At 39.5% G+C, this 27,897-nt stretch overlaps 1 protein-coding gene and 1 long non-coding RNA gene across 3 annotated transcripts; one reads left to right on the top strand and one right to left on the bottom strand.

Annotated features, from left to right (window-relative positions):
• The first annotated feature begins 2 nt into the window (after positions 1 to 2).
• On the top strand, positions 3 to 24,329 carry PSMA5 (proteasome 20S subunit alpha 5). The gene is made up of 9 exons (XM_077905759.1): positions 3 to 161; positions 4,713 to 4,779; positions 10,147 to 10,273; positions 12,519 to 12,586; positions 13,933 to 14,040; positions 14,182 to 14,240; positions 14,788 to 14,890; positions 15,908 to 15,994; positions 24,081 to 24,329. Exons 1-9 carry the CDS (start codon positions 133 to 135, stop codon positions 24,156 to 24,158), a joined length of 726 nt encoding a protein of 241 aa, XP_077761885.1. The 5' UTR covers positions 3 to 132; the 3' UTR covers positions 24,159 to 24,329.
• LOC144318630 (uncharacterized) lies at positions 24,198 to 27,897 on the bottom strand. Of its 2 annotated transcripts, none has more exons than XR_013384683.1 (3): positions 26,574 to 27,897; positions 25,105 to 25,253; positions 24,198 to 24,296 (listed from the first exon to the last, which is right to left on the bottom strand). It is a non-coding gene; the product is annotated as an uncharacterized LOC144318630 (long non-coding RNA). The 2 variants fall into 2 exon arrangements; XR_013384682.1 differs by having other exon boundaries at positions 27,186 to 27,896.

Raw genomic sequence — 27,897 nt, 5'->3', positions numbered from 1 at the left:
GAAGGGGTCGCAGGCGCACGCGCGGTCGGGAGCAGGGCCTCGCGCTGTGGTGGTGCGGGCGAGCTGGGTGCCGGCGGGCTCGTGTTGGCTCTCAAAGACCCCGCGTAGCGGCTGCCGCCTTCTGCCCTCGCCATGTTCCTCACTCGGTCTGAGTACGACAGGTCTGTGCGTCGGGGTGGGGGGATGGGGCCGGGCTTCTGGGCGGGCAGGACCGGGGCCCGGCCCGGCCTGGGTTCTGCCGTGTCATGGGGCGCCCCGGGAACCCGAGTCTGGCCCGGCCCGGGGCATCTCTTGCCGTCCCCGGCCGCCCGGGGCGATTCCCCGAGCTAGACTCGCGCCGGGTCCTACCGCTGAGTCACTGCTGGGTCGCGACTGGGTGCGGAAGCGGGAAGCTGCGCTTTGTGCTCGGAGAGGCCGAGGGGCCGGGGCTCCGACCTTTAACCCGGAGGAGTCCAGGGGTCGCCGCCTCCCGCGTTCATCATGACTGCCTTTAAAAAAAAAAAAAATGTGCACGTGTTGCCTGAAAGAAAAAGCAACTAGAGATTCTTTAATGGCTTTCATAATTTCAGCTCCCCTTTCCTTCTAGGGAAACAACCTCGTTTTGTTTCTTAGTCGTGGAAATACAGCGGCCTTTTCTTGAAATGTAGGAGGGCGTGCTGGGATGTGTACTTTTATGCAAAAGCGCCGAGGCATTCTCAGTTCTGCAGAGATAAAGAGTGTGGAGTCTGATTTTATAGGAACTGGAATTTAGAGTGGTTCTCAAGAGTTTCCTCATCACGCTGAGTCGACCAGACCTGGGCTTTTTTGACTTTTTAAGAAGCTTATAGCAAGCTAGTTGTGTGTTAGGGCCAGATCTGTTCTCGAAATTAAGGTTGTGAAATTGTTGTATTTATTTTAAAAAGCAACAGTTTTCAGGACTTGGAAGTACTAAATAATATTAAATTGTGCATATTTAAGCTGTAGACATTTTCACTTTCAGTTTTTGTTTTGGTCAGTTAGGTTTTCATCTACTATAGAGAGTTTTTTTTTTGTTTGTTTTTTTGTTTTTAAGCCCAGAAGGGCAGATTTTCCTTTCCTACTAGGTCCTTAGGAGCTGCATTTCTTGTGAAAGTATACGTTGACCCTGTCAAAATTTTAACACCTGGAACTACCGCTTTTTTATTCTTTTACTGACTCTTAGAATAGATAATGTGAAGTTTAAAAACTGACAGCTTTTCCTACTGTCCTATAAAATGACTCTTAGTATGTATATCCCAGAGCATTAAAAGGAATCTTCTTTAGGTGATAGAATTTTGAGTTAGGGTGTACATGATAGAAATTGTTATCCTGATTTATCAGAAAACCTTTATCAAGATTTTGTGATCTTTAACATCTTCAGTGACTGCTTTGTGTTACTCATTTTTGTATCTTTCCAAGAATGCCTAAAATACAGCTTTTTAAAATTCTCTTAGCTAATATACTTGAATGCTTGCTGTGTACAAGGCACTGTTTAGTTGCTGGCCATACAGCAGTGAACAAAATCAAGATCCTTACTCTCATATGGGAGACTGTCTTTTAAAGAACTATCTACAAAAATAATTATAGTGTAAATTGGAAGTGTATTCATGTCATTAGAGAAATTCAAATCAAGTACTATAGGAGTTTTGTTGAGAGAGATTGCATTCAATATTAGAGGATTATTGAAAACTTTAAAAAGGAGCTGGTATTTAAACTGAGTCTTGAGAAAGAGGAAGATTTTAATAAATATGGACTGTAAAAGTCAGTAGTTTTTGAGGCCAAGAATATAGTATGAAAAAGGGAGGGCAGTGGGAAAGCACAGTTCATGTTTGGGAAAATTCTGTTCTGGGTGGCATGTATGATGCATGTATGTATGGGAATGGTGAACTATGGGAAAAACAGGATGGTGCTAGAATCTGAATGGTTTTTTTTTTTTTTTTTTTTTTATGTGTGGTTGAATTCAGGTCTTACTCTTTGGGCAACCATATGCTATTAATTTTCCTGTTAAGAAGTTTTATAATTGTGTTTGCAGAGATTATTTGACTGAAATAGAGGAAAGAATGAATCAATACCTGTTAGAAGGCTATTATAATAGGTGAAAGGTAATGAGGGCGTTGAGACTGAAAGAAGAGTGTTGAGTTACTATGTGGGAGGAATTGATGTGACTTGGCATGTTGTTAATATGAGAGATGGAGAGAAATGGGTCAGATCATTCAGAACTTTCTAGCTTGGGGAACTGGGAGATTGGAGATGTTTTAAAATAGAAATGAAATAGGAATGGCAGGAGATGGAGCTGATTTTGCAAGGATGGCTGGATTTAAAGAGATATTTCTGGGATGCCTGGGTGGCTCAGTGATTAAGCGTTTGCCTTCGGCTCAGGGCATGATCCCGGAGTTCTGGGATCAAGTTCTGAGTCCTGCATCGGGCTCCCTGTGGGGAGTCTGCTTCTCCCTCTGCCTGTGTCTCTGCCTTCTCTCTGTGTCTCTCATGAATAAATAAATAAAATCTTAGAGAGAGAGAGATTTCATGTTGGAAAATGTTGAGTGTTTGGTGCTAATGGGATATCCTTTTAAAAATGCTTAGGAGGCATTTAAATTAGGAAAGAGGTCAAACTGGTAATAGAGATTTGAAAGTAGTTGGTGCTTAGTGTAAATAAAATGACCCAGGGAAACAGTAAAGTTTGAGTTAGAGGGCTAAGAGTAGAGCCCATGTTAGGATTTGGTAGTACCTCACTAGGGTGAAGTGCTTGAATTAGAGTAAAAATGCTATATTCACACAGTACTTTACACTTTACAAAGTTCTTTCATACTCTATGGAATTCAGTATTAATTATCTTGTAACAGATGCAGCATAGGTTTTGGTTTTTGCTTTTCATTTGAGGGAATTACAGCTAGTTGCAGAACTAGAACTTAAGTCCAGGTCTTCTGTCCTCGCTTTTCACTCAGTCATTTTTAAAAATTGTTCATTGGGTGCCTAGGTGGCTTAGTTGGTTAAGCCTCTGACCAGCTTGTCCTGATCTCAGGGTCCTGGGATTGAGTTCTGCATGGGGCTCCCCTCTCAACATGGAGTCAGCTTATCCCTCTCCCTCGGCTCCACCTTGTGCTTATGCTTTCTTTCTCTCTCAAATAAATAAATAAAATCTTTTTTAAAGAAGTTGTTCCTTAGAGGGGCACCTTGGTGGCTCAGTGGTTGAGCTTCTGCCTTTGGCTCAGGTCATGGTCCTGGGATCAAGTCCTCCATCCAGGGATGTTCCCTACAGGGAGCCTGCTTCTGCGAACTCTGCCTGTGTCTGCTCTCTATGTCTCTCATGAATAAATAAATAAAATATATTTTTTTAAAAAGTTGTTTCTTAGAGTTCTGAACTTTTTAAAAAATATTTTATTTATTCTCTGACAGAGAGCACAAGCAGGGGGAGTAGTAGACAGGCAGAAGCAGCAGGCACCCTGCTAAGCAGGTGTGGGGCCTGATCCCAGGACTGGATCATGATCTGAGTCTAAGGCAGTTGCTTAACCAACTGAGCCACCCAAGTGCCCCAGGTTCTGAACTTTTTAAATGACCTCTGGGAAAGGGGGATACTGGGATGGTGGGATTCTTCTTTCACTCCTCATTTAACCCAGAGTAATAATTCCCAGAGGTGGTATAGTGAAATAGCTAAAAGCTTGGACTCTGCAGTCACTTGTGTAAATTCTAATTCCACCTCTGCTGCTTATATGCTGAGGGACTTTGGGCAAATTAGGTAACTTCTATGTGTCTCAACTTTCTCATCTGTGAAATAGTATCTATCTCAAAATGCTACTTCGTAGGATTATTTTGAGGATTAAGTGAGGTAATCATTTAAAAGTTTATAACAATGCGAGGCATATAGTAGATATGCAGTTAAGTGTTAACTTGTATTATTACCTGTTTTATATTTGGGGGATATATATGAATTTTTTTTTAAGACAGTTTTTGATAAATTTGAAAATGCTGTATTACACATCGTATTACATGTTATAAAATCAAAACTCCATAAACCAAGGATTGTAACTATTTTCATTCATTTGTTCAAGTATTTTTGAAGTGTCCATTGTGTCCTGAAAACTTCTGTAGCTAAGACCATGCCTGATGTGTCTTCTCTATAGTGATTTCCAAAAGACTGGAGCAAGGAAAGGTGGGGAAGTGTTTTGGAGAGAAAAAGAAGTCTGGCAAGAAATGGATATAAATCTGTATGGAATAAATAAATTAGCTTAGGCTTTAGGAACTACACAGACCTCCGTCTGTTAAGATACTAATAGTAATTGCTACAAATAAATAAACGTGCTTATAGCTGACTTATACTAAAAAGTAAGATATTAACAGCAAATCCATGTAATGAGAAGAGGATAAGAATAAATACTTATTTTCTTGGGAATCGCCTGGTAGTTTTGGGGCATGAATTTATTGAAGGAATTACAGATTGATTCAGGGTTGAGGCAGAAGATCACCTGCTCTCATTTGATCAGTTTGAAGTCTCTGGGAATAGGACAGAAGTATTCCATACAGAAGTTCCATTTTCTTAAAAAGCTGTACAAAAGCTTTTACAAAAATGTACAAAAAATAGCTACAGATTGCTTTGGGTGAAAGAATAATGATATTTACATCTTGTAGCCATTTGAGCTAAATATCAAGGAACTTGAGTTTCATGTATCTATGCTTATTTTTTCTGCCAATTTTTAATACTTTTTTTTAAATTATAGGGGCGTGAATACTTTTTCTCCTGAAGGAAGATTATTTCAAGTGGAATATGCCATTGAAGCTATCAAGGTATACTATCAAGTGGCAAGTTTTTGAAATTTCATGGCAACCTAATGCTTTGCTGGCAAAATATTTGGAGTGAATGTGTATTAGCTATTTCTTTAGAAAATATTCTTTATCTCCCTTTAACCAAGAACTAACCATTCTAATAGCAATTTCAATATCATTCCTAAAACCTTTTGAACAGATAACTGCTTCATAATTCTATATTATGTAGCTTTTTCTCGTGGGGCTGAAGGGACACGTTTGTGTTCGTAATCTTCTTGGTCATACAGAGAGGGGTATAGAAGTCTAGAGTTAGCACCTGGGAGACATTTTGAACAAATCATTTAAATGATCACCTGTAAAAAATTAGTAAGTAAGCTATACTTAAAGTTAGTTATCACATGGGATTGCATTTGTTGAACTGTGGATAGTCTGAATTCTGATATAGACTGTCCAGGGTAAAGTCCAGGCATCAGTATTTTTAAGGACTCCCTCAGTGAATCTAATATCTAGCAAGGGTTGAGAATCCCTGATCTAGTCCAACCCTTCACTCTGTACTTCAATCAACTCTACATCCTCAAATATTTATAGAATCCTAGTGATAGAGTATTTTCTTGCAGGATGGCTCATCCTGTTAGAAAACAATTCATAAGGGCTAAGAAATTTATCCTTGTATTGAATGAAAAGTCTAGCTTCCTGAAGTTTCTTTTGTTTGGTCCTAGTTTTGCCCTTGAAACCATACAGAATGTATAAACCTTCTCCAAAGACCGTTATTCACATAATTGAAGAGAGCTCCTGTGTTTCTCTCTAAGTTACCAGTTCTAAAAAGAATGTATTGTAGGAAATGGTTAATAAAAGAATCTGGAAAAGGGCAAAAGATTTTGATTAGTTGAAGACATAGAAGTAGAAGTAGATGCACTATGATGGATGGTGGGACAGAAAATGGTAGGCCAGCTATAAGTGCCTATTTCTGTTTCTGATCACGTTTGTCCTATATTGAAACCATACAGTACTATGAAGTATGAAACTATCACAATTCCAAGCTGTGGCATTTATTTTGAGTCTCTAAAGACAACAGTCCCACCCAGATGTGCAAACCAAGAATAATCCTCAGTTTTGGAGGGTTTCTCCGTTAAGCTCCTTATTGTGATTTTCCAGATTGCTTAAAGATAGGTAGGTGGCATCCGATCCCTAGCCCTATGTTGGACTAAGAAATAGTGATGTGGCCTTTAATAGATGTGACTTAACCTGTGTGAAAATTCAGGCTTTTTGGTATTTAAACTACCTGGTATTTATTTATTTATTTTTATTTATTTATTTTTTTATATATATTTTAAATATTTTTATTTATTTATTCATAGAGATGCAGAGAGAGAGAGAGGCAGAGACACAGGCAGAGGGAGAAGCAGGCTTCATGCAGGGAGCCTGACGTGGGACTCGATCCACGGTCTCCAGGATCACGCCCTGGGCTGCAGGCGGCACTAAACCGCTGCGCCACCGGGGCTGCCCAACTACCTGATATTTAAACAATTTATGAGCTGCCAGTGAGAAAGCAATTTTTTTTTTTTTTTTTTTGAGAAAGCAATTTGATAACTTTAAATATTCAATAGTATGAAAGGAGCTGGAGAAATGACTAGGAATGGCTGACAAGTAGGAATTGTCATTTGAAGGTACTGTATGGATGGCATGAGTGAGATACAGCCAGCAGAAATGGAAAAAAATTGCCTTTGGAGTAGGTTTTTTTTGGGGGGGGAATAATTTGTGGCAGTATCAAAATTAATGTATTATACTGAGGATCTGGACATTGGTTATAATTAAAATACTAAAGAAATAACTATGTAAAGTTAAATGTTCTCTCACTTTGCTTCTCCGTTTCCCCAGTTCCCATCAAGGGTTAGGGTGAAGTTTAGGCAGAACTTTAATATTGAAACATCTGGGGGTAAGTGTAAATGTTCAAAAGAAAATTATCTTGATTTTGATATATTTTATAAAGTAGACTGTCTTGAAACTATTAATCCTTTTTTGAGTGGAAGCTTAGGAAGTTATTTAAGTGGAGGCCAAATTGAATATGCTGAGAACTTATTCTTGTAATATGAGAATATTTCATCCACAAAATAATTATAGTACCCAGGGACTGACATTTTGCACCAGGTATTTCTTTGTTGGGGGACCATCCTGTGCAAGGTAGAATGTTTAGCAGGATCACTGGTCTCTACCCACTAGATTCCAGTAGCAATACATTTCCAACCATGACAACCAAAAATGTCTCAAAACTTTCCTCTCCAGATATATGTCCTCCAGAGAGTAAAATGGCCCCTGGTTGAGAACAACTTCGCTAGATAAAATTTAAAAGTAGGTATGAATTCTGTCCTCTTCTGTTCAGTTGGAGATTTAAGAGCAATACAGAATATATAAAACAACTAGAGAACAACTAAGTGCCAAATTAAATTCAACGATAATATTTTCTGATTAAAAATTTTATTAAGGTATAACTGTATGTAGTTTCAGAGTCAAAAGATAAAACAATTACAAAAACTTCTTAAAAAACAGCAGTCCCTGAAGATTGTCCCCTTTATCTTCAGTTTCCCGAAAGCAACACTTTAAAATCTTTTTAGCTGATAATTTTCTTGGCATTAACTTCGTATTTCTAGCACAGACTTACATATTTTTGTTTTGTTTTGTTTAGGTATTATCCACAGACTTTATATTGTGGAGTGTGATAATTTCTGCCCCTAATGACACACAGACAGACAGATAGACATACACACAATTTCCTACTGTGGTGGGGGTAAGGTGACCCACTCAATATATATATCATATTTAGCATAATTTTGTAAGATCACTAGTCAACATTTTTATCTGTATGATTGTGTAAGTACTATTCACAGTAAGCCATTTTCCCATTTCTGCACAGTATTTTCCTGGGAGTTGAGTACTCTCTTTTTAAAAAAAAAAATGTGCTTAATTTAATATTTATATATCACAAAATCACCCCAAAGTCTCTCAAAATACCCAGGCACTTGAAATAGCCTATTAAAGATTCTTAATCTTGGGGCTTGATCCCACCACCCTGAGATCATGACCTGAGCCAAAATCAAGAGTCGGATGCTTAACCAACTGAGCCACCCAGGCACCCCCTTTTTAAAGATTTTATTTATTTATTTGAGAGAAAGAGCAGAAGTGCTCAGAAGTTTGAAAATCACTGCTCTAGAGAAAACTGCCCCTTCTCATTTCATGCCTGAAGAGCGTTTCCACTAGTTTGTGAGAGCTGAACGGGGAAAGGCTGAGGTTCTTAACATTAAGCTTGTCAATTTTTACTTAATGCCCCTATTTTCACTGTAGTCTTTGACTGTGCTTAGTGTCCCCCAACCCAGAGACCACTCTATTTTACCCTCTCCAGAGTCTTCTACAGGATTTAGGGTGAGGCCATTATCTAGCTTTACAGCACAGGGACAGGGATCTGGAAATCTGTTTCTTAGGTAGACATTGAACTGATCTCAATTTTTTTTAGCTCCTCTGTCTATTGCCAGAGGTCCTTGTTGCCACCATTTCCTTTTTTGGGGGGTTCTATGATATAAATCAGATAGTTTCTTGATTTTCTTTACCACTGGTTTAGGATTCAGAATTCACAGATCTGCTAAGTAATTTATCACTAACTCATCTTCTTTGAAATTTTGTTGCTTGTCTTTGCCCATTCTCTTTGTCCCAGTATATTTGTTTATCTCCCCCACCCCACCCCAGCCTTTAATCTTGTACTATTACCAGGCTGGGGAAAGGAGTAGAGCTAATGTGTGTGTTCAGTCTATACCTTTTAACTAGAAGTATGAATACTCATTTTTTTTACATAAAATTCTTTTATAGTTCATCTCCTAGAGTTATGCATGCAAACACTGATTAAGATATTATATAATAAGGGATTCCTGGGTGGCGCAGAGGTTTAGTGCCTGCCTTTGGCCCAGGGCGCGATCCTGGAGACCCGGGATCGAATCCCACGTCAGGCTCCCGGTGCATGGAGCCTGCTTCTCCCTCTGCCTGTGTCTCTGCCTCTCTCTCTCTCTCTGTGTGACTATCATAAATAAATGAAAAAAAAAAAAAGATATTATATAATAAAAAATTGGTATGTGCATTTAAAAACACTTAAAGTCACAACTTTACCCATTTGAAAAGTAGTACATCTATGTATGAGACATGATCAGTGTGCAGACATGTTAAACGTGTTATGCATAATGATTCATGGAATTCTTTGGAATCCTTTGCAATAACAGTCTGGTGGCTTGCACTGGCAGGCATTGGTTTGTAGAACTAACTAAATAATAATGGTAATTCAGAGGAAAGAGCACATTTAGTCATGGAAGGCTTTATGAATGGTGGGTGGGATTTGGATAGTCAGAAGATTGTATTCAAGGGGAGAGACTGCATGAGCAGAAGTGCAAGGGTAGGAGATAATATAGCATGAGAAAATGGGTTAGGCTATACCTGGTGGATTTTTTTGGAGAATACTGAGTAATAAAGTTGGAAGAGAAGAGTGAGATTAGGTTTTGAGGGCTCTGGAAGCTTATTTGGATTTTATGTTACAGACAATATAGGGAGATGTTAATTCTTCAGAGAAGTATAATGAAAATAGCATTTATTAGATCAGTCAGGCCATAACATGAAATATACATTAAGAGAAAGATTAAGTAGGGGAGCCTAAGTAGGAGACTATTGAAGTAATCTAGGCGTATAAGAAGAATGACTAAATTTATTATTCATTTATTAGGCACCAGGCACCATTTTAAGCCTTTTATATATTAATATGTTTATTCTTCTTGATGTATTTTGCAGATAAAGAAATATAGGGGGGTGGTGACTAGGATGGTGCCATGGAAATGGAGAGATGAAATTAAGCTATATTGTGAACTGCTAGTGACCTCAAAAGATTAAGTTAATATTTTTATGTTGGTAATGGGTGTTGCGATTTCTTTTTTCTTCCCTTTTTTTTTTTTTTTCTTTTTAAAATACATTGTTTTTCTGGAGGTCACGTAAATTTGAGAAATAATAGTGTTTGGGACAAGTCAAGATGGCAGAGGTGAAAAGAAAAACATTAGAGTTTTATTGTTTTTTTGCATGCCTGTTTAGAACTTTAGAATCTGCTCCTCCAAAATATTGGCATTAGAGTTGATCCTTTCCCACATATTTTTAAGAACTTAGTGAACTTTCCCGTTAGAAGAACAAAATTCTATAAATTAGTGCTCTTGCCATAGATAGGAATACTACATTACTTATTAGGGGTCTGCATACTAGATATGACTTGAAACTTCTGTCTTGTGAAGTTATTCAGAGAGATCCCTGGTGAGTATGTGAGACTGTTCTTTAACCTGTACACGATAACCATAACACATTTCTTTTTAGCTTGGTTCTACAGCCATTGGGATCCAGACATCAGAGGGTGTGTGCCTAGCTGTGGAGAAGAGAATTACCTCCCCACTCATGGAGCCAAGCAGCATTGAGAAAATTGTAGAGATCGATGCTCACATAGGTAAGGAGTAGGGGAAAGCCGTTCTGTAGGATCTGGCTTGGGTTAGTCTTCTTTGGCTTTCCAAGGGAGGTGCATATTAGATGAATATCTTATTCCTTTGTTAGCTATGGTTTTTCAGGTAGTAGGCCAGTGTGCATAATATAATAGTAGGAAGCAGCTGTAGAGCTCACCTACTCCCAGAAGTTCCTTTCTCCTTCAAATTTAGACTTGGCATGTATGATGGTTGTTGAACTATGTAAAGGTTGAATCGGCCAGCTCCCTATGATTGGGTCTTCAGTGATGCATAATGTTAATCCTGATAGAAAACCATGAGAGTGATCATGTGGAAAACTAGAGATGTCCACTAAAAAGAGGAATTCTTAAAGCTCTTTAGGGTGACTAAGGTTCAGAGAGCATAAGAATATTTGAGCAGATCCGTCCTCTTCCTCTGTTTTCAGATTTATCTTTTTACTCTCTGTCACCCTCTACATCCCTCACCCACACCGCAGCACTTTTTTTTTTTTTTTTTTTTGGTCTCTGTTTAAATTCTCCTGCCTTAGCTTCTGGCATCATTATAGTATTACAGGGTGAGTAGTTCTGCTTATTTATAGCATGGTATTTTAGTTGGCTGTCCAAATTTTCTTAACCTACTAGTCATCTTATTAATGAAACATCAGTAAAATCAGTAAAATAATTACTTGAAGGCCTTAGAACCAAATGCCCTGGTGACTCTGAGAGCTTGACATTATTTTTTTCATGGATATAGAAACTAAGATTTAATCTTTTAAGATTAGAACATTGTTTCTATTTTAACTCAAGTCACCTGTCTTTTGGAGATAGATCAGTGTCACTTTAGCAAATTGAGAACCTACCGTGTGCCAGATACATGCTAGTCATCAGGGATACAGAGAGAAATGAGACATAGTCCTTGTATTTCAGAAGCATACAGCCTAATGGTGAAGGTGGACATGTAAATAAGAATATGCAGTTGAGTGATATAAGGTATTAAGAAAGGCTATAGTATGTGCTCAGTAGGGGTACAAAGGAGGAAATAATTAGTTTTGTCTGGAGCCAGTGGTAGTGGGTGTTGAGAAAAGGATTCTATAAAGGTGAAGCTTGAGCTGAGTTGAATTGCAAAAGATCAGGAAGTGTTCAAGTGAACAAGTGTTTGGGTATAGCAAGGGAGAGCACTGTGGTTAGAGAGAATAGAAACCCTTGATGGTGTAAAATATGGAATACGTTGGCACAAACAGTTTGGTATAATTGGGAGGCAGACTATAGCAAGAAGTGAGCTTGGGATCAGATAGTTGGAAGTTCTTTTTATTATTATGCTAAAGAGATTGAACTTGATCCTTTGCATTGATGAGAAAGATTTTAAGCATTGAGGTAATATGATCAGATGAATATTTTAGAAAGGCCATTCTGATTAACAAGGTTGCATGGTAGAGTGAAGGGATTTGAGACTGGAAACAGGGAGACCACGTAAGAAATTTCCTTTAATCCACATGGAAATAATGAGGGCCTTAACCAAAGCAGTAGCCAGAGAATGGAGAAAGTAGGATTAATGCCAGACAGGTCAATTTGATAGAGATTGATAGAATTTGGGGTCTGATTGGTTGTGAGGGCCAAGGAGTCTAGAAGGGAAAGAACTTGATTTGAGTCAGTGGTACATCCAAGGAGATATTAAGCTAGGTTTGAAATGTGGGAATAAGGCTTAGGCTGGAGATACAGAGTTTGAGTCATGGCATATAAAGTAATAGCCATAACTTTGGCATCTTGGACCGTTAGGTAAACTTTCTCTCTAAACTATGTGGTTTGTATTTGGTCAGAAAGATGAAAAAGCTTTTGATTTTATCATAGGGTCTTTCACCATAGCTCATAGTGAGATGGTTATTTTTTATCTTTATTTCTTCTGTTGGAATACTAGTGTTTGCTTATTTTGAAAGTGCATTGTGGTCACAAAGTGCTAAAGGGATGCTTAAGGATGTAATATGTGGAAAATCATGTTTGTTTGGCTGTTCTTTTCTGTCTTCTATCTTATTGGACTTCTGTGTTATTGTGGGTGGTTTTTTATTTATTTGTAATATAATTCTATTTGTGTTCAGTACAGATAATCAAATAATTTCCCATCTGTCTCTTGGGTATATTGCCATGGGATTGCTATATGGCTGCCATGATTCCATTTCAGTATTTCAGTTACTTCCTGAGTGGATGAAAGAGTCTGCAAGGATTTGGCCCCTGGGTCACTATTGCTTTTACATTGCAGGTTGTGCCATGAGTGGGCTAATTGCTGATGCTAAGACTTTAATTGATAAAGCCAGAGTGGAGACACAGGTAAAATTAGCATCATCTCTCTTTTTTACCATGATGCTTGAGTTCCTTGTTAATGACGATATAGCTGCCTGGGCTATCTTGCGGGTTATCTGTGTTAATATCAAATGTAGCTGTTGGGAGTGGTTTTGGATAGAATCCCTAGTTTATAACTTTCTGAGGCTTGGGGTCTAGCCATCCAACCATTGTAGCTTTAAGGAAGCTGACAAATAGTGCTGACAGTCTCTTGCTTCTTTTTGATTTGCCTTATATAAAGCAAGCTTTACACTGCCTTCTGTTCCCTAATTGACTTTTTGTGGGAGCACCATAGCAAGAAGTGGATGTAGCTAAAGAGCATTCTATCCCAACTGCTTTGGTGTTGGGCTTGCAAATAACAGCTCTCCTGTGGCAAGTAATATTATGTATGGTTCCAGGTGACAGATACTGATCAGGAATACTGATATTTTCTGCTTGGAGAATAGACCAGTAAGAAAAAATCTGATTGGTAAAATTTTTTTTGCATTTATTTTCAACTTTGCTGTCAGACTTATATACAAGTAAGTCATTAATTTAAACGCCAGTGGGGCACTTGGGTGGCTCAGTTGGTTCAGCATCTGCCTGTGGCTCAGGTCATGATCCCAGGGTCCTGGGATTGATCCCCATGTGGGGCTCCCTGTTCAATGGGGAGTCTGCTACTCCCTTTCTCTCTCCTCTCTCCCCCACCCTGCCTTGCTCATCATGCATGCTCTCTCTCAAATAAATAAAACCTTTAAAAAAAAATTTAAACACCAATAAACACAATGATGAGATAAGGTCTGTGAGGGAAAGTGGCACTTAACTGTTAGCATTCACTTTGTGCAAAGACTAAGTTTGGTTATATGAGGGGTTAACTGGTTTTCAATGGAGTCATCCTCTAGTCTGTCATTACTTAAGAGTCCTTTTGATCAGAGTTTATTTGCAGAGCTATTTCTCTTTCTCATGTAGTCCCAAGCATTTGAGTTTAGTGTTAAGGAAAACGAAATGGAGCTGAGCATTCAGTTTACAATCACAGTTCACAGGGATGTGTGTAGTGGGATGGTGGGCTGCTTTAATGCTTTTCTTATTTAAAAGGTAGACTGTTTTAGGGGCACCTGCGTGGTTCAATTGGTTAAGCGTCCAGCTCTTGATTTCAGCTCAGGTCATGATCTCAGTATTGTGGGAGTGAGCCCCACATCATGCTCTGTGCTCAGTAGGGAGTCTGCTTGAAATTCTCTTTCCCTCTCTGCCCTCCACCACATGTGCTCTCTCTCTCAAATAAATACATAAATCTTTAAACAAAAAAAAAAGAAGAAGAAGAAGAAGAGGTAGACCACATTTTGCTCTTCTTCTAGAACCATTGGTTCACCTACAATGAGACAATGACAGTGGAAAGTGTGACTCAAGCTGTGTCCAATCTAGCTCTACAGTTTGGTGAAGAAGATGCAGATCCAGGTGCCATGGTGAGTGTGGTGTTTGTGTCAAGTTTTCTTGCTGTTCTAAGGGATGCAGGATATTTGTCTTCTGAATATATCTTTCTCAGCCCCTCTGACCGCCTACTTCAATAGCCATTTGTCTTAAGACCTCTTGTTTTTTGGTTCTAGTCTCGTCCCTTTGGAGTAGCACTGTTATTTGGAGGAGTTGATGAGAAAGGACCTCAACTGTAAGAATAATTTGCCATTTTTTCCTGTTTCTTTTTTGGTAGAATTTTTAATTTGGGTTGGGGACTTGCTTAAATCAACTGAGAAGATTATTATAGAATTACAGAAAATGAGGGGCGTCTAACTCTAAAGTTCAGTGATTGTGTGCTCTTTATATAGAAAGACAAATTTGGGGATTCTATGAAAAACTATTGACACCACTGCTAATTCTGGGAAGAATTAAAAGTAACTTTGTTACTATGGTCAGGATGCATTTTAGAGCTTTGTTTTAGAACATTGATTTGCTCCTTATTCTCAAATATTATTTAGGTAAGCCTACTCAGGTGCAATATTTATATCATCTGTACTTCTGAATCTCTGAGGAATTTATTAAACGCTTTTTGAAAGATCTGGTTCTCTAGGCACAGAATGTCTTTGGACCTGTGCCTCAGTATTTTGGTGGTTTCCTGGCTGCAGAGCCAAGCATTTATATTCTTCAGTGAGATGTTTGTTTCTTAAAATGCCACCACGCTTCATTTTAACCACCCCTCCTTTGGGGGAGTTTTGTAGGTTTCATATGGACCCATCTGGAACCTTTGTACAGTGCGATGCTAGAGCAATTGGCTCTGCTTCAGAGGGTGCCCAGAGCTCCTTGCAAGAAGTTTACCACAAGGTAATTGAGCCTTCTCACAACTTTTATTATTATTTTTAAAATCAGGGTATAATTTACATATAATACAGTGGGCAGACCTTAAGAATTGAGTTCTAGGAGTTTGACGGTTATATATACCCTTGTAAGCACCACCTAAAACAAAATGTAGACTACTTCCCTCACTCCCTAAAATGCTTATCTCCTCTCCAGTCACTTTCTTCCTCCCTGGTAACCACGTTTACCACTATAGATGAGTTTTGTCTGTTCTTGTCATTTTTATAAATACACTCATATAGTTCGTATTTTGTGTTTGCTCTTTTTTGTTCAATATATTGTTTTTAGGATGCATTCACATTTTTGTACTTAACAGTAATTAATGCTGAGTGGTATACCATGGTGTAGGTTTACCACAGTTTATTCTTTATCTTTACAGCTTTACTTAATAATTATATTTCCTAGTCTGGCTCTTGAAGCAAGTAGGTATTTGGTACTTTTTATCTTGTAGGCTGGGAAAACTTGGTTTTGGGGGATTCATTGTTGTAGTTGAAGGCTGCCATACTCATTCATATGATTTACACAGGGGTGCCTGCTTCCATGAACCGCTGGTAGTTTTGATTTTATGTATGAAAAAAATTGGGTTCATGGGTTCAAAACAGTACAAGAGCAGATTTGCCAAATCAGTGGGCAACCTTTTTAGATTATTTGGGAATTCTCATTCATAGAATATTCCCAATATTATCTTGCTTCTGTATTAAAGAAGATAACTAGGGAAATGTAGCCCTTTCCACTTTTTCAAAGATCACGTAGATGAAAGTGGGTGACTTTGATCTGGTTCAAAATAAGATTTTTTTTTCCTTTGAATAAATGTATTAACGGTTTACTTGAATTCTAGAGATACTTGTCATGCACTGTACTTACTAAGCCACTTTATTTATTAATATTTGCCAAGTTATTTCTTCAGGGAGATACAGGGGAAATCTTTGAAGGAAAGTGGAATTAAATTATAATGGCTACTCTCCTTACCCTTTTTGTTTCAAGTCTATGACACTGAAAGAAGCTATCAAGTCTTCACTCATCATCCTCAAGCAAGTAATGGAGGAGAAGCTGAATGCAACTAATATAGAGGTATTTTTTGTTCCATTATTTTTATTCGGATATCATAGCACCCGTTGCTAAAGGTTGAATGGATGGAGATCATTCATCCCTTCAAAAGTTATTACTATCCTTTGAGTAAGTGATAACAGCAGAAGCCAGAATTGGATGTGTTAAAGAGTAGAAGGGAGGTGGACAAAACAAAAGTGGGCTCCTTTCTCAAGGAGTTATTACTATCCGCAGAAGGCAGCATTAAAGAAAGGGATTTTTGTCTTTTTAAGCATGAGAAAAGACTTGAAAACAACTTTTATACACTGAGAAGAAACTAGTGTATAGAAGCATGCTAAAAGAAACAAAAGCAGAGGTTAGTGATGGAAAACTAAAAGAGGGAAGGCATATTACAAATGAAGGAATTGATTTAAAGATTAGAACTCATTGGGATCCCTGGGTGGCGCAGCGGTTTGGCCCGGGGCGCGATCCTGGAGACCCGGGATCTAGTCCCACGTCCGGTTCCCGATGCATGGAGCCTGCTTCTCCCTCTGCCTGTGTCTCTGCCTCTCTCTCTCTCTCTGTGACTATCATAAATAAATAAATTAATTAAAAAAAAAAGAACTCATTCAGCTTAATATTGAATAGCCATTATATGTCCAGTACTACACTAGATGCCAGGGATACAGACAGAAAATCCAGTTCCCCATTCTGGGAGTATACTGTATGATATAGGGGCCATATAGATAATAACAGTTTGAGACAATACTTCTATAATAGTAATAAGAATGGATTGTCACAAGAACATATGTCCTAATATACTAGGACATTAGGAAAGCTGGCTGGAAGAGATGATGCTAAAGAATAGAAGAGAAGGGATTCTAGGAAGATGGAGCAGCCATGGGCAAAGGCTCAAAGATGTGAAATAATATTGTATGTAAAAGGAAAAAACTTTTAAAGATTGATTGATTGATTTGAGAGCGTACTTGTGCAAGAGAACACAGTGTGGAGAGGGGCAAAGGGAGAGGGAGAGTCCTAAGCAGACTCCTCACTGAAGGGGGAGCCCAATGATAAAGGGCTCTATCTCACAACCCTGAGATCATGACCTAAGCTGAAACCAAGAGTTGGATCTTAACCCACTGAACCATCCAGGCCCCCCTTATAAAAGGAACTTTGAGGGTTTTCTGACTGTTGGGGTTCAAGATAAATGTAAGGTAGTGAGATGGTAAGGGTGACATGGGAGGGTTGTGGACCAGATTCTGACTGCCCTTATTTAGGATGCAAAGAGTAGATGGGAGAAAAGGAGATGGTAGTGAGTAAAGATCAAGTAGGTTTGCAGGTGAATTGGGAGAGGAGAGGTCCTGTATTTCCTTAGTGATTGTTACATTATCTGCTGAGGGTGGGTGAATGCAACAGTAGAATTTAGGAGAATGGGAACTATTTGGAAGAGTCATTATGAATAGGGAAAAGGAAGACCAGGATAAGTAAAAGGATTGCTGGGCTACATTAAAATACTAATAGAGGGTTTCTGGGTGGTTCAGTCAAGTGTCTGCCTTTGGCTCAGGTCATGATCCCAAGGTCCTGCCATCGAGCCCCACATCAATTGATCAAGCCCTCTGATCGAGCCACCATCAATTGGCTCCCTGCTCAGCAGGGAGTCTGCTTCTCCCTCTCCTGCTGCCCCCCCCCCATGCTTGCTCTCTCTCGTTCTCTCTCAAATAAATAAAATCTTTTAAAACATTTTTTCAAATTATTTTTTGTCAATTTGTTTTTTTTTTTTAAGATTTTTTAAAAATTTTATTTATTTATGATAGTCACAGAGAGAGAGAGGCAGAGACACAGGCAGAGGGAGAAGCAGGCTCCATGCACCGGGAGCCCGACGTGGGATTCGATCCCGGGTCTCCAGGATCGCGCCCTGGGCCAAAGGCAGGCACCAAACCGCTGCGCCACCCAGGGATCCCTAAAACATTATTAAAATACTAATGGAGGGCAGCCCGGGTGGCTCAGCGGTTTAGTGCCACCTTCATCCCAGGGCGTGATCCTGGAGATCCCGGATCGAGTCCCACGTCAGGCTCCTTGTATGGAGCCTGCTTCTCCCTCTGCCTGTGTCTCTGCCTCTCTCTCTCTCTCATTAATAAATAAATAAAATTTCTTTAAAAAAATAATAAAATAAAATACTAATGGAGAAAAATAATTTTTTAAAATTAGCAGAAGGACACTTGGGTGGTTCAGTGGTTCGGCTCAGGGAGTGATCCTGAAGGGATCGAGTCCCACATCAGGCTCCCTGCATGGAGCCTGCTTCTCCCTCGGCGTGTGTCTCTGCCTCTCTTTCTCTCATATAAATAAATACAATCTTTAAAAAAATAAAAAACTAGGAGAAGCTGGAATCATCAAACAGATTATTATAAAAAGTCTGGATAGTAGGCATAGTATGTATGTATGTTATATTTCAATTAGACAGAAATTTTAAAGGCAACTGCAGTTGTAATCACAAATCTGTAATTAAACCAATTAGCACTTACCACAGTATTTATCAGCGGTACTGAACATAGACTGAGATACTGTATGTTTGTATTAATCCCTGGTGCAGATTTGCTGGTTCAGGGCCTAAGGATGGCTTACCAATAGAGCCACTTCCACAGACTGAGTGAAAGTGGCAAACTTGGATGATGAAACAGAGGCTGGCCTAAAGGTGGGAAGGTCTGAGTGGAGTTGGAGAAAGGGGTTGGGGTTGGGGGGGGGCGTTGCTCCTTGAGCAGTAATGGGGAAAGGAGGGCTTTGGAATGGAAATGGAAAATTTTACTATGTAAATACTGTTTTTCACTTTCTTAGCAAAGATCTTTAAATATTTACCCTTGCCAGTCTTTGAGATGATCAAGCACAGCAAATGCCATGATACCGCCTATCTTGACCCTTTAGGAGGGATTTTGTCATTTCCTTTCTAGTACTTTGTGTTGGTACTGAATGAGATAGGGTCTTAGCATTTCTGCTGAGAAAATCCCCTACCCCTCTCAGAGTAATTCGTAGGTAGCTCTGTTGATTTCACAATGAAAGTTCTGAGGCCTGGGACACCTTGGTGGCCTAGTGGTTGAGCGTCTGCCTTTGGCTCAGGGCATGATCCCGGAGTCCTGGGATTGAGTCCCACATCGGGCTTTCCGCAGGGAGCCACTTCTCCCTCTGCCTGTGTCTCTGCCTCTCTCTCTCTCTCTGTCTCTCATGAATGAATAAATAAAATCTTAAAAAAAACAAAAAAAAGTTTTGAGGCCTGCTTGGTTCAGTTGAAACTGCAAAGGTTTTTGGCTCATTCAATTTCAGTGTTGCTTTGTTTGTTTGTTTTTTAAATTTTTTTATTATTATTTATGATATAGAGAGAGAGGCAGAGACATAGGCAGAGGGAGAAGCAGGCTCCATGTACCGGGAGACGTGGGATTCGATCCCGGGTCTCCAGGATCGCGCCCTGGGCCAAAGGCAGGCGCCAAACCGCTGCGCCACCCAGGGATCCCTTCAGTGTTGCTTTGAAAAGAGCATCAGACGTGTCTCCTTCCTATCATTAACTGCATTAATACCTGACTGTGGTTTTTTTCACATTTAAGCAAAAGGGCACTTCGCTGTCCAAGACAATTTACTCCACCAGTACTGATGTTTCTAAATCTAACTGTCCATCAGTCTTTGGAAATGAGGCCCAGAAATCTGTATTTTGAAGTTGGGTGAGTGTGATGGTCAGTCTGAGAAAGTCGGACATTTGGGAGCCACTGCTCTAGAGCATTTCCTCCATCTCTTTTAGGTCCCTGCTCCATCAGTTGTCCCTTGGATCCCTAGCCTCTCCTCTACAAAAAAAATTTCCAAGTCACATATTTTTTAGAAAACAAAACAGGGGCACCTCAGTGGCTCAGTCAGTTAAGCGCCTGCCTTTGGCACAGGTCATGATCCTGGGGTCCTGGGCTCCATGCTCAGCTGGGAGCCTGCTTCTCTCTCTGCCCCTCCCCCACCTGTGCTGACATGTTCTCTCTCTTTCTGTCCCTCTCAAATAAATAAAATCTTTTAAAAAATAAAAGAGAACAAAACAAAATCCACTTTTGTTAACTCCTCCCCCTATCTATGTCCTGTCTTTAAAAAAAAAAAACAGAACCAACCTTGTGGAGATACAGTGTATGTACTATAAAATGCACTTATTTTAAGTGTACAGTTAAGTGAATTTTGACAAATACATAATCGCCACCTCAATTAGGGTATAGAACATTTCTATCATCCAAAAAGTTTTCTCATGTCCCTTTTTAGTCCATTTCTTCCCACTGATCTGCTTTTTGTCCCTATAGATTTGTTTTGGGTGTTCTAGAATTTCATGTAAATGGGTCACACAGTGTGTGCTCTTTGGTGTCTGACTTCTTTCACTCAGTATAATGATTTTGAGATCCATCCTGTGTATTATCAATAGTCTGTTATATTTTATTGCTGAGAGCTATTCCATTCATCCTTTTTTGTAACCTTTATTGCTAGGTCTCTTTCCAGCAGAACTTTGTTCATTGCCTTCAGCGCTTTCCCCATCATTTGTTCCTCAGTTGCTACCATTTGTTTCTGTTCTTAATATTTCCCTCAGACTGCTTCTTGCTAAGATAACTCCTGTTGGTCAGATTTCATCGTCACATTTTAGACCTATTATTTGACCTTTCTGAAGCAGACTCCTCAAAATTTTGACAGTTCTAAAACTAAACATTATCTTTCCTGAAAACCATTTCATCTTCTCATCTTCCTAATTCTGGCAGATGACACCACTGGGGTACCTGTCATTCACAGCAGAAACCGAGACGACTCTGGCTTCCCCTTTCCCTTCACTGAATCATTCTCTTCACTGACTTTGCACATTTTTAAATAATTCTCATGTCTGTGCGCCCTCTCCCTCCCTACTTTGAAGTGCCTTCTTTTGTTCAGGAACTCCGTTTTCTCCTGCGCTGTATATTTTCAGAGGTTTCCTAACTAGTTTTCCTGCCTGTAGTCTTGCCATCCTTCATTTCATTACAGCCCCCATCATTGTGCTTCTGAAGTTGATTTTCTAAATTACACATCTAGTGTTGCTTGTTCTCCACTTAAAAACATTTTTATAACTCCTGACCACAAGATGAATTTGAAACTTCTTCCACAGTATGATGATTCACTATTCTTAAGTCATAATGTTTAATCTGTTAGGCACTTTGCTAAGCATTTTGTGTGCAATTATTTCTTTTAATCTTCACAGCAACTCTCCAAATGGGTATTCCCGTTTTACAAAAGAGGAAACTGAGGCTTTGAGAGGGTAGAATCATGCCCAAAATAACAGAATTGGTAAATGGTAAAGTCAAAATTCGAACCCACTGTGATTTTGAGGTCCTATACTTATAACCAGTAAATATACTGTCTTTCCTACTTTCCCTTCCCATTTTTATCTCATCCTCTAAGCAACCTCTGCTCCAGCCATTCAGAATCACTTTGTTTTGCAAATATATCATCTTGTTTCATGCTTTTATGCATTTGCACATTCAGTGTGCCCTTCTGCTCCTCCACTGTCTGACCCATTCTTGGAAAACTTTAAGACACAACTCAGCGGGCGCCTGAGTGGCTCAGTTGGTTAAGCATCTGAATCCTGATTTCAGCTCAGGTCATGATCTCAGGGTCTTAAGATTGAGTCCTACTTTGGGCTCCCCACTCAGCATGGAGTCTGCTTGGGATTCTCTCTCTTGCTGTCTAAAATAAATAAAATCTTAAAAAAAAAAAAAAAACCTCAAAAGTTGCTTCTCTTTGAAACCTTCTTGACCTCCCTTAGGTCAATCTTTTGTGCCTCTACATATGCTTAGCTCTGTTGTAACACCTAACATTGAAAGTATTTGGCATCCAGCACCCTTAGTAAATAAGAGATTTTCTTCATTTGGATCCCTAGTGCCTAGTACAATTGTACTAGTACACACGTGCTTAATAATTATTATTCAGTGAAAGAAAGAATGTTTTACCTATCTCACAGAGATTGGTCAGTTGGGTTTTTGTTTTTGTGGTGTTTTTTGGTGTTTTTCAGATTGGTTTGGTTCTTTAGATTTATTTTAGAGAGTGAGTGCACAGGGATGGGGAGACGGAGAAGAGAGAGAGAATCTTAAGTAGACTCCCAAATGATAGCAGAGCCCCACATGGGGCTTGATCCTGCAACCCATGAAATCATGACCTGAGCCAAGACCAAGAGTTTGGACACTCATCTGATTGAGCCACCCAAGTGCCCCCTCACAACGGTTTTTGAAAGAATAAGAAAAATAGAAGAGTATCTTTCATATTATATAAATAAAATTATCATTATGCAAATCCAAGGGGTTCTTTTTATTCATCTAGTGATGAGTGATATTATATAAAGACTGGGTGGCTCAGTCCGTTCAGTGTTGGACTCTTGGTTTCAGCTCAGGTCATGATCTCAGGATCATGAGATCGAGCCCTGTGTTGGGCTTACAGGGTCTTCTGCTCCAGATAATCTCTCTCTCTCCTTCTGGCTCCCCCTCCCCCCACCCCCACTGTAAATAAATAGATAGATAAATAGATAAATAAATAAAATATATATTTTTTTAATGTGCAGTATTGGGCAGCCCTGGTGGCTCAGCGGTTTAGCGCTGCCTTCAGTCCAGGGCCTGATCCTGGAGACCTGGGATCGAGTCCCATGTCAGGCTCCCTGCATGGATCCTGTTTCTCCCTCTGCTTGTGTCTCTGCCTCTCTCTCTCTCTCTCTCTGTTTCTCATGAATAAATAAATAAAAAATATATTTTTTAATGTGCAGTATTTTGTTTTACCTTAGATGAGGCAGAAAATAATAAACATCCTGTAATTGGATGATGCTAATTCTGGCAGTTTTCAAATTATTTAAATATCAGTAATGAATATTACCAAAAATGCCCTAGTATATTTAATTTTAAAGTCTAAAGAAAAAGGCAATATGAGGAAATGACATCTACTGCTCAGTATTGCCCCCAAAACATGGGGAACTATGTTATCAGCAGAGGTAATGGAAAAGTTGGTAGTTTTAGTTAAATGTGAAACTAACTATCTTCTGACCTTGGTCTTTTATTGCTTAAGTAGATTATATCTGGATTGTTGGTTATTAGTAATATCTGCCAATCACAACTGATTTCCTGTTGTCAGTGTTAATGGAATCCTTTCATTTTCATTGCCAGTCCTTTTATTTTTTAATTTTAAAAATTTTTTTAAAGTTTCTTCTTTAAAAAAAAAAGAAAAGATTTTTAATTTATTTGCTTGAGAGAGAAAGTGAGAGAGAGAGAGAGAGCGAGAAACAGCAGAGGAAGAAGCAGACTCCTTGCTGAGCAGGGAGCCAGAGCCAGAACCAGAGCTCAGCTGGATGTGAGGCTGGATCCCAGGACCCTGGGATCATGGCCTGACCTCAAGGCAGACAGACACTTAACTGACTGAGCAATCCAGGTGCCCCTCATGGCCAGTCCTTTTAAAAAACAAAAATTTGGTGGTTAAGTTGCCTTATGAACAATTTTAGAGAAGACAAAATATACTTAATATTTCGTACTTTTGTTTTTTATTTAGTACTTATTATAATGTTCTAGGCAGTGTTGTAAGCACTTTACATATGTTAACACATTTAATCTTCACAACTTCTGTATAAGTTAGGTGCTATTATTATCCCATTTTACTGATGGAAATTGAAACACTGAGTGGCCAAGAAACAGGTCACACAATACAAGCTTCACTTGCAAGTGGGTAAATACACTTTAAAAATATTTCTAAAAAAAAAAAATATATATATATATATATATTTCTAAAGGAATCGTTAACAGAAAAAAGTACTGATGCTATGCAATTTGCTGTTGCTTTTCTGATCCTTATTGAAGTAACTTCAAGAAATGACAATGACACCAGGCATTTGGTTAACTATTGTGTGGTAAGTTAACCTCAAAATAGAAAATTTGGTCAATAAGGATTTTAATTTGGGAGTCAGAGAGCTATTTTAGGAACCCACGGCTGGAAAGGATATCCCTGGGACAGCAGATCCCTTAGTTCCTAATGAACAGCTGCATCACTAACACAGCTTCTCCTGACCTAGTGCTATCTGCATGGTAATCAAGCCCAGCTCGTCAACCCTTCTCTGCTTTCTTTGCAGCTAGCCACGGTGCAGCCTGGCCAGAATTTCCACATGTTCACAAAGGAAGAACTCGAAGAGGTTATCAAGGACATTTAAAGAAGCATGATCCTCAGAACTTCTCTGGGACAATTTGAGTTCTCTTAAATGCTTTTAACTTTTAATTCCAGCTTCTGTTCCTTGGAAGAGATCCAGTGTATGTGCATTTTTTTATGATGTCTGTACATAAAGGCAGTTCTGAAATAAAGAAAAATTTCAAATTTGTTAATAGACCGTTCTCTTCTAATGCAGTCTTTTGTTAATATCCCTGTCCTATCAGAGTATCTGTTTGTTCTAAAATTGTTCTCGTGTCTGACTATCTCATGAATCCCTTGAAGTTGGCAAATGAACTCACACTAGTCCAGCTCCTCCCAATGGTTTAGAGATATTAATACCAACGTGAACCCATTTCAGTCCTGCAGTTTCTCTTGATTAAATAGGTACTTTGGCTGCTTTTCTTATATGAAGATGTTAACAAATTGACCATAAAAAACATGTTTTGAGGGTTGGAGTTAATTAAACCAGCTACAGTGTTGTCCCAGTTTTTCTATCTTAATAGATAATTTGGAGGGAGATTTTCGCTTTTAATGAAGTTAACTATAGAAGCCGCCATCTTTTGACCCATTGAGATTATTTAAAGAATCATCTGTTGGAGCCCCCCAAATAGCCATATGAAGTAGATATCATTATCATACTTTGACAGATGAAGAATCTAAGGCTGTGTGTCCATAGACACAGAAAATTAAACTGGGGATTTGAACTCAGATTTTCTGGTTTCATATATCAACTCTTGATTTTACAATGCCAGGTCCTTTGAGCCTACACCCCTATTGAGTGATAGGGAAAGGTCATAGAGATTTGTTTTTTTTTTTTAATAAATTATTTTTTATTGGTGTTCAATTTACCAACATACAGAATAACACCCAGTGCTCATCCCGTCAAGTGCCCCCCTCAGTGCCCGTCACCCATTCACCCCCACCCCCGGTCATAGAGATTTGAAATATACCTGGACTATATACAACATGGCTAATCCATATGTGGATAATGCAGAATTGATTGCATGTTATCTTCATTGACATTTGTAGGATGTTGTAGTCCATGATGTCAAAATAAATGATGTTATTTGAGTAGGTTGAATTCATACTAAATTTCATACTGTGTTTCCAGGGAAAAAAAACAACAAAAAACTTGTGTTTATATACATTTGGAAATTGCAATGGCAGGAAACATTTGGAAGAAAATAATTTTGCCCTAGATACATACATAAGGAAAACAGGGAACTAGAGTTGTCACCAATGTTCTGGAGACTGTTTTGGTGACTTTAACCCTGTTATTAAATATTACATGATAGGGGTGCCTGGCTGGCTCAAAATAGAGCATGCAACTTTTGATCTCAGGTCCATGAGTTTGAGCCCCACATTGGGCACAGCAATTATTTTTAAAATAAATACAACACGATAATCATGAGATTCATTTCTCTCATGTTCACTTTAATTAGATCATAGTAGAAATGCCACTGAAAAGTCCTATCACAACTTCTATTTATTCAAATCTAACAAACTTACCGAGTACCTATCCACTATATGCCAAGCAATGTATTAGGCATTGGGGATAGAGTTGTGAAAATATTGGATATGGTCTGCTCCCACGGAGCCCTTAGTGGGGAGAACTAGACAGTACATTCCCTTTAACTATAGGTTCATGAACAAAGCATGTTCCTTTAGGGAGAGGTGGGAGTTGTGTCTCTGAATTATGGATATTATGTGGGGAAAAGCAGATCTTGGCATATCTCGCTTAGCCTCAGCTTCCACTGTTACTCCTCTCGCTGCCTGGGCAGTGTTATTTGTAGTTGGGACTATACAACTAGTGAAACTAAATGTCATACTCTATAATTCAAACTTGATAATTCTTGAAAGAATAGAATTCCAGCATTCTTGAGAGAGAAGTTTGGTTTTCTGTAGAATTTTAAAACTTTCTACAGGGATCCCTGGGTGGCGCAGCGGTTTGGCGCCTGCCTTTGGCCCAGGGCGCGATCCTGGAGGCCCAGGATCGAATCCCACGTCCGGCTCCCGGTGCATGGAGCCTGCTTCTCCCTCTGCCTGTGTCTGCCTCTCTCTCTCTCTCTCTCTGTCTGTGACTATAATAAATAATAAATAAATAAAATATTTTAAAAAGTACAGTTTTTAGTAATAGGTAATTGATATATTTTAGTCCTGCAAGTGAGGTAAGATCTTAACTGTAGTATTTCACAAGGGAGGTCTGACAGTGCAACTTTTGTATATAGTGCCTTTGTCAGATGAAAGTAAAATTCAAAAAGTTCATACACTCAAAACATTTTCTCAGTGCCATATGCAAAGTACCATGTTCCTAGCAACTGGTCCAGTTTGAAGAAGGCAATATACATTCTGTAAGCATATGGTTGGTAACTAAAAGCAATATATTCAGAAGTGAAGGTACAGAGAACTGCAACAATACTTGTAAAGAAGTGCATTTGGTAATTTCTCCAGGAGATGGCACTGTTGAGTTGGCTCTTTTTCTTTTCCAGACAGACAATAGACCATTCATCTTTGTGTCACCCAAACAAAGAAATATTCCTCTGTAGCCCCTCTTCTTCCCCTAGCTAATCACATGCTACTGGAACTGACTGTCTTGTGATCTACTCCATAGTTGGCATAGATCAAAAAAATAATCTGTATTTAAAAAAATAATCTGACACATGGTAATTAATGGAAAGTTACAAATTGTACACCAGTTTTCAAGCTTTGTCATTTCAGCAGCTGAGAACCTGGAAGACTAGTCTAGTGATTTCAACACTCTGCTCAGATGCCATTCAAAAATATTTTTCATTCCTCAGTCTTACTGTGGTTGTTCTGGGGGAGGGGGGGAATGTAAATTTGTAAATCTTTTTGTTTGCAAATCTCTGTGAGTAGGATTTTAATGTAAACATCGGGTGGGTGCATTGCACCATTTTGCTCTACAGTGAATAATATAATCTCATTTGGGTTTACCTCCAGTTTATAGCTAAAAGTATCAGTGGTCTTATTTGGGTGTAACGTTTTGCATATTTTGTCTCTTTCTATTTACTACCTTTTCTACTGAACAGCTTTTAGCATTCCGAAGGGTTGGAGTCCATAAAGTCAAGATTCAAAACTGGTTTTACCTGCGCTGCATGTTCTAAAAGTTAAGTCTGCGGTTTTCTGCGATAAAGGGAACAGCATGGGGGTTTTATTGATTAGAGGCAGAGCCCTTATTTGGTGGGCATCACATACGGAAAACCAAACTTGTGCAATGCACTGCCTGCGGGGTTAAGGCACATCGGTAAAGGCAGCATGCACCCATGAAATGATCGTGTCTGAAGTGGGCACTGGGGAATTCTCTGGCCCCTTTTACCCAGCCCTGATTTCTAAGCTACTTTGTTGAGTCCGGGGACACCAATGAGCCAGTCTATTCTGCCTCTGGCCTAACTCCCTGCAGGAGAGGAAGGTGAGCGAGACCCTAAGTGGTGGAGGGCTCCCGGGGCTTGCAGGAGTCACGGAGGTCCCGGTGTCCATCTGCCTCTGCAGGACCTGCCCACACAGCTCGCGTTGCCCCGTCCGGCAGCGAGGCGGCGGCTCCATCGCACCATGGGCGCTCCCTGCGCCGGGCTTGAGAACCCGAAGCACCGGTTCGTGACGAAGCCCCCTTTCCAGCAGAGCGAGCTGAGGGATTCCCTCGGGAGGCTCTCCCGGCGCCGCCGCAGCCCAGGGGCGGGGGCCGGGGAGTCTCGGCGGGCCCGACCCCAGGGCGCCGCGGTGGGCAG

The sequence above is a fragment of the Canis aureus genome, chromosome 8 (assembly GCF_053574225.1).
Source record: "Canis aureus isolate CA01 chromosome 8, VMU_Caureus_v.1.0, whole genome shotgun sequence".
NCBI classification, from domain to species: Eukaryota; Metazoa; Chordata; class Mammalia; order Carnivora; family Canidae; genus Canis; species Canis aureus.
This window is presented reverse-complemented; position numbering and strand designations above follow the sequence as displayed.

What these genes read in the sequence shown, in the direction of transcription:
- PSMA5 (XM_077905759.1), top strand. Translation starts at nt 133, where the DNA reads ATGTTCCTCACTCGGTCTGAGTACGACAG. An exon ending in ACTCGGTCTGAGTACGACAG is followed by an intron (nt 162 to 4,712) that starts GTCTGTGCGTCG and finishes TTTAAATTATAG; the next exon opens with GGGCGTGAATACTTTTTCTC. An exon ending in GATGAGAAAGGACCTCAACT is followed by an intron (nt 14,241 to 14,787) that starts GTAAGAATAATT and finishes GGAGTTTTGTAG; the next exon opens with GTTTCATATGGACCCATCTG.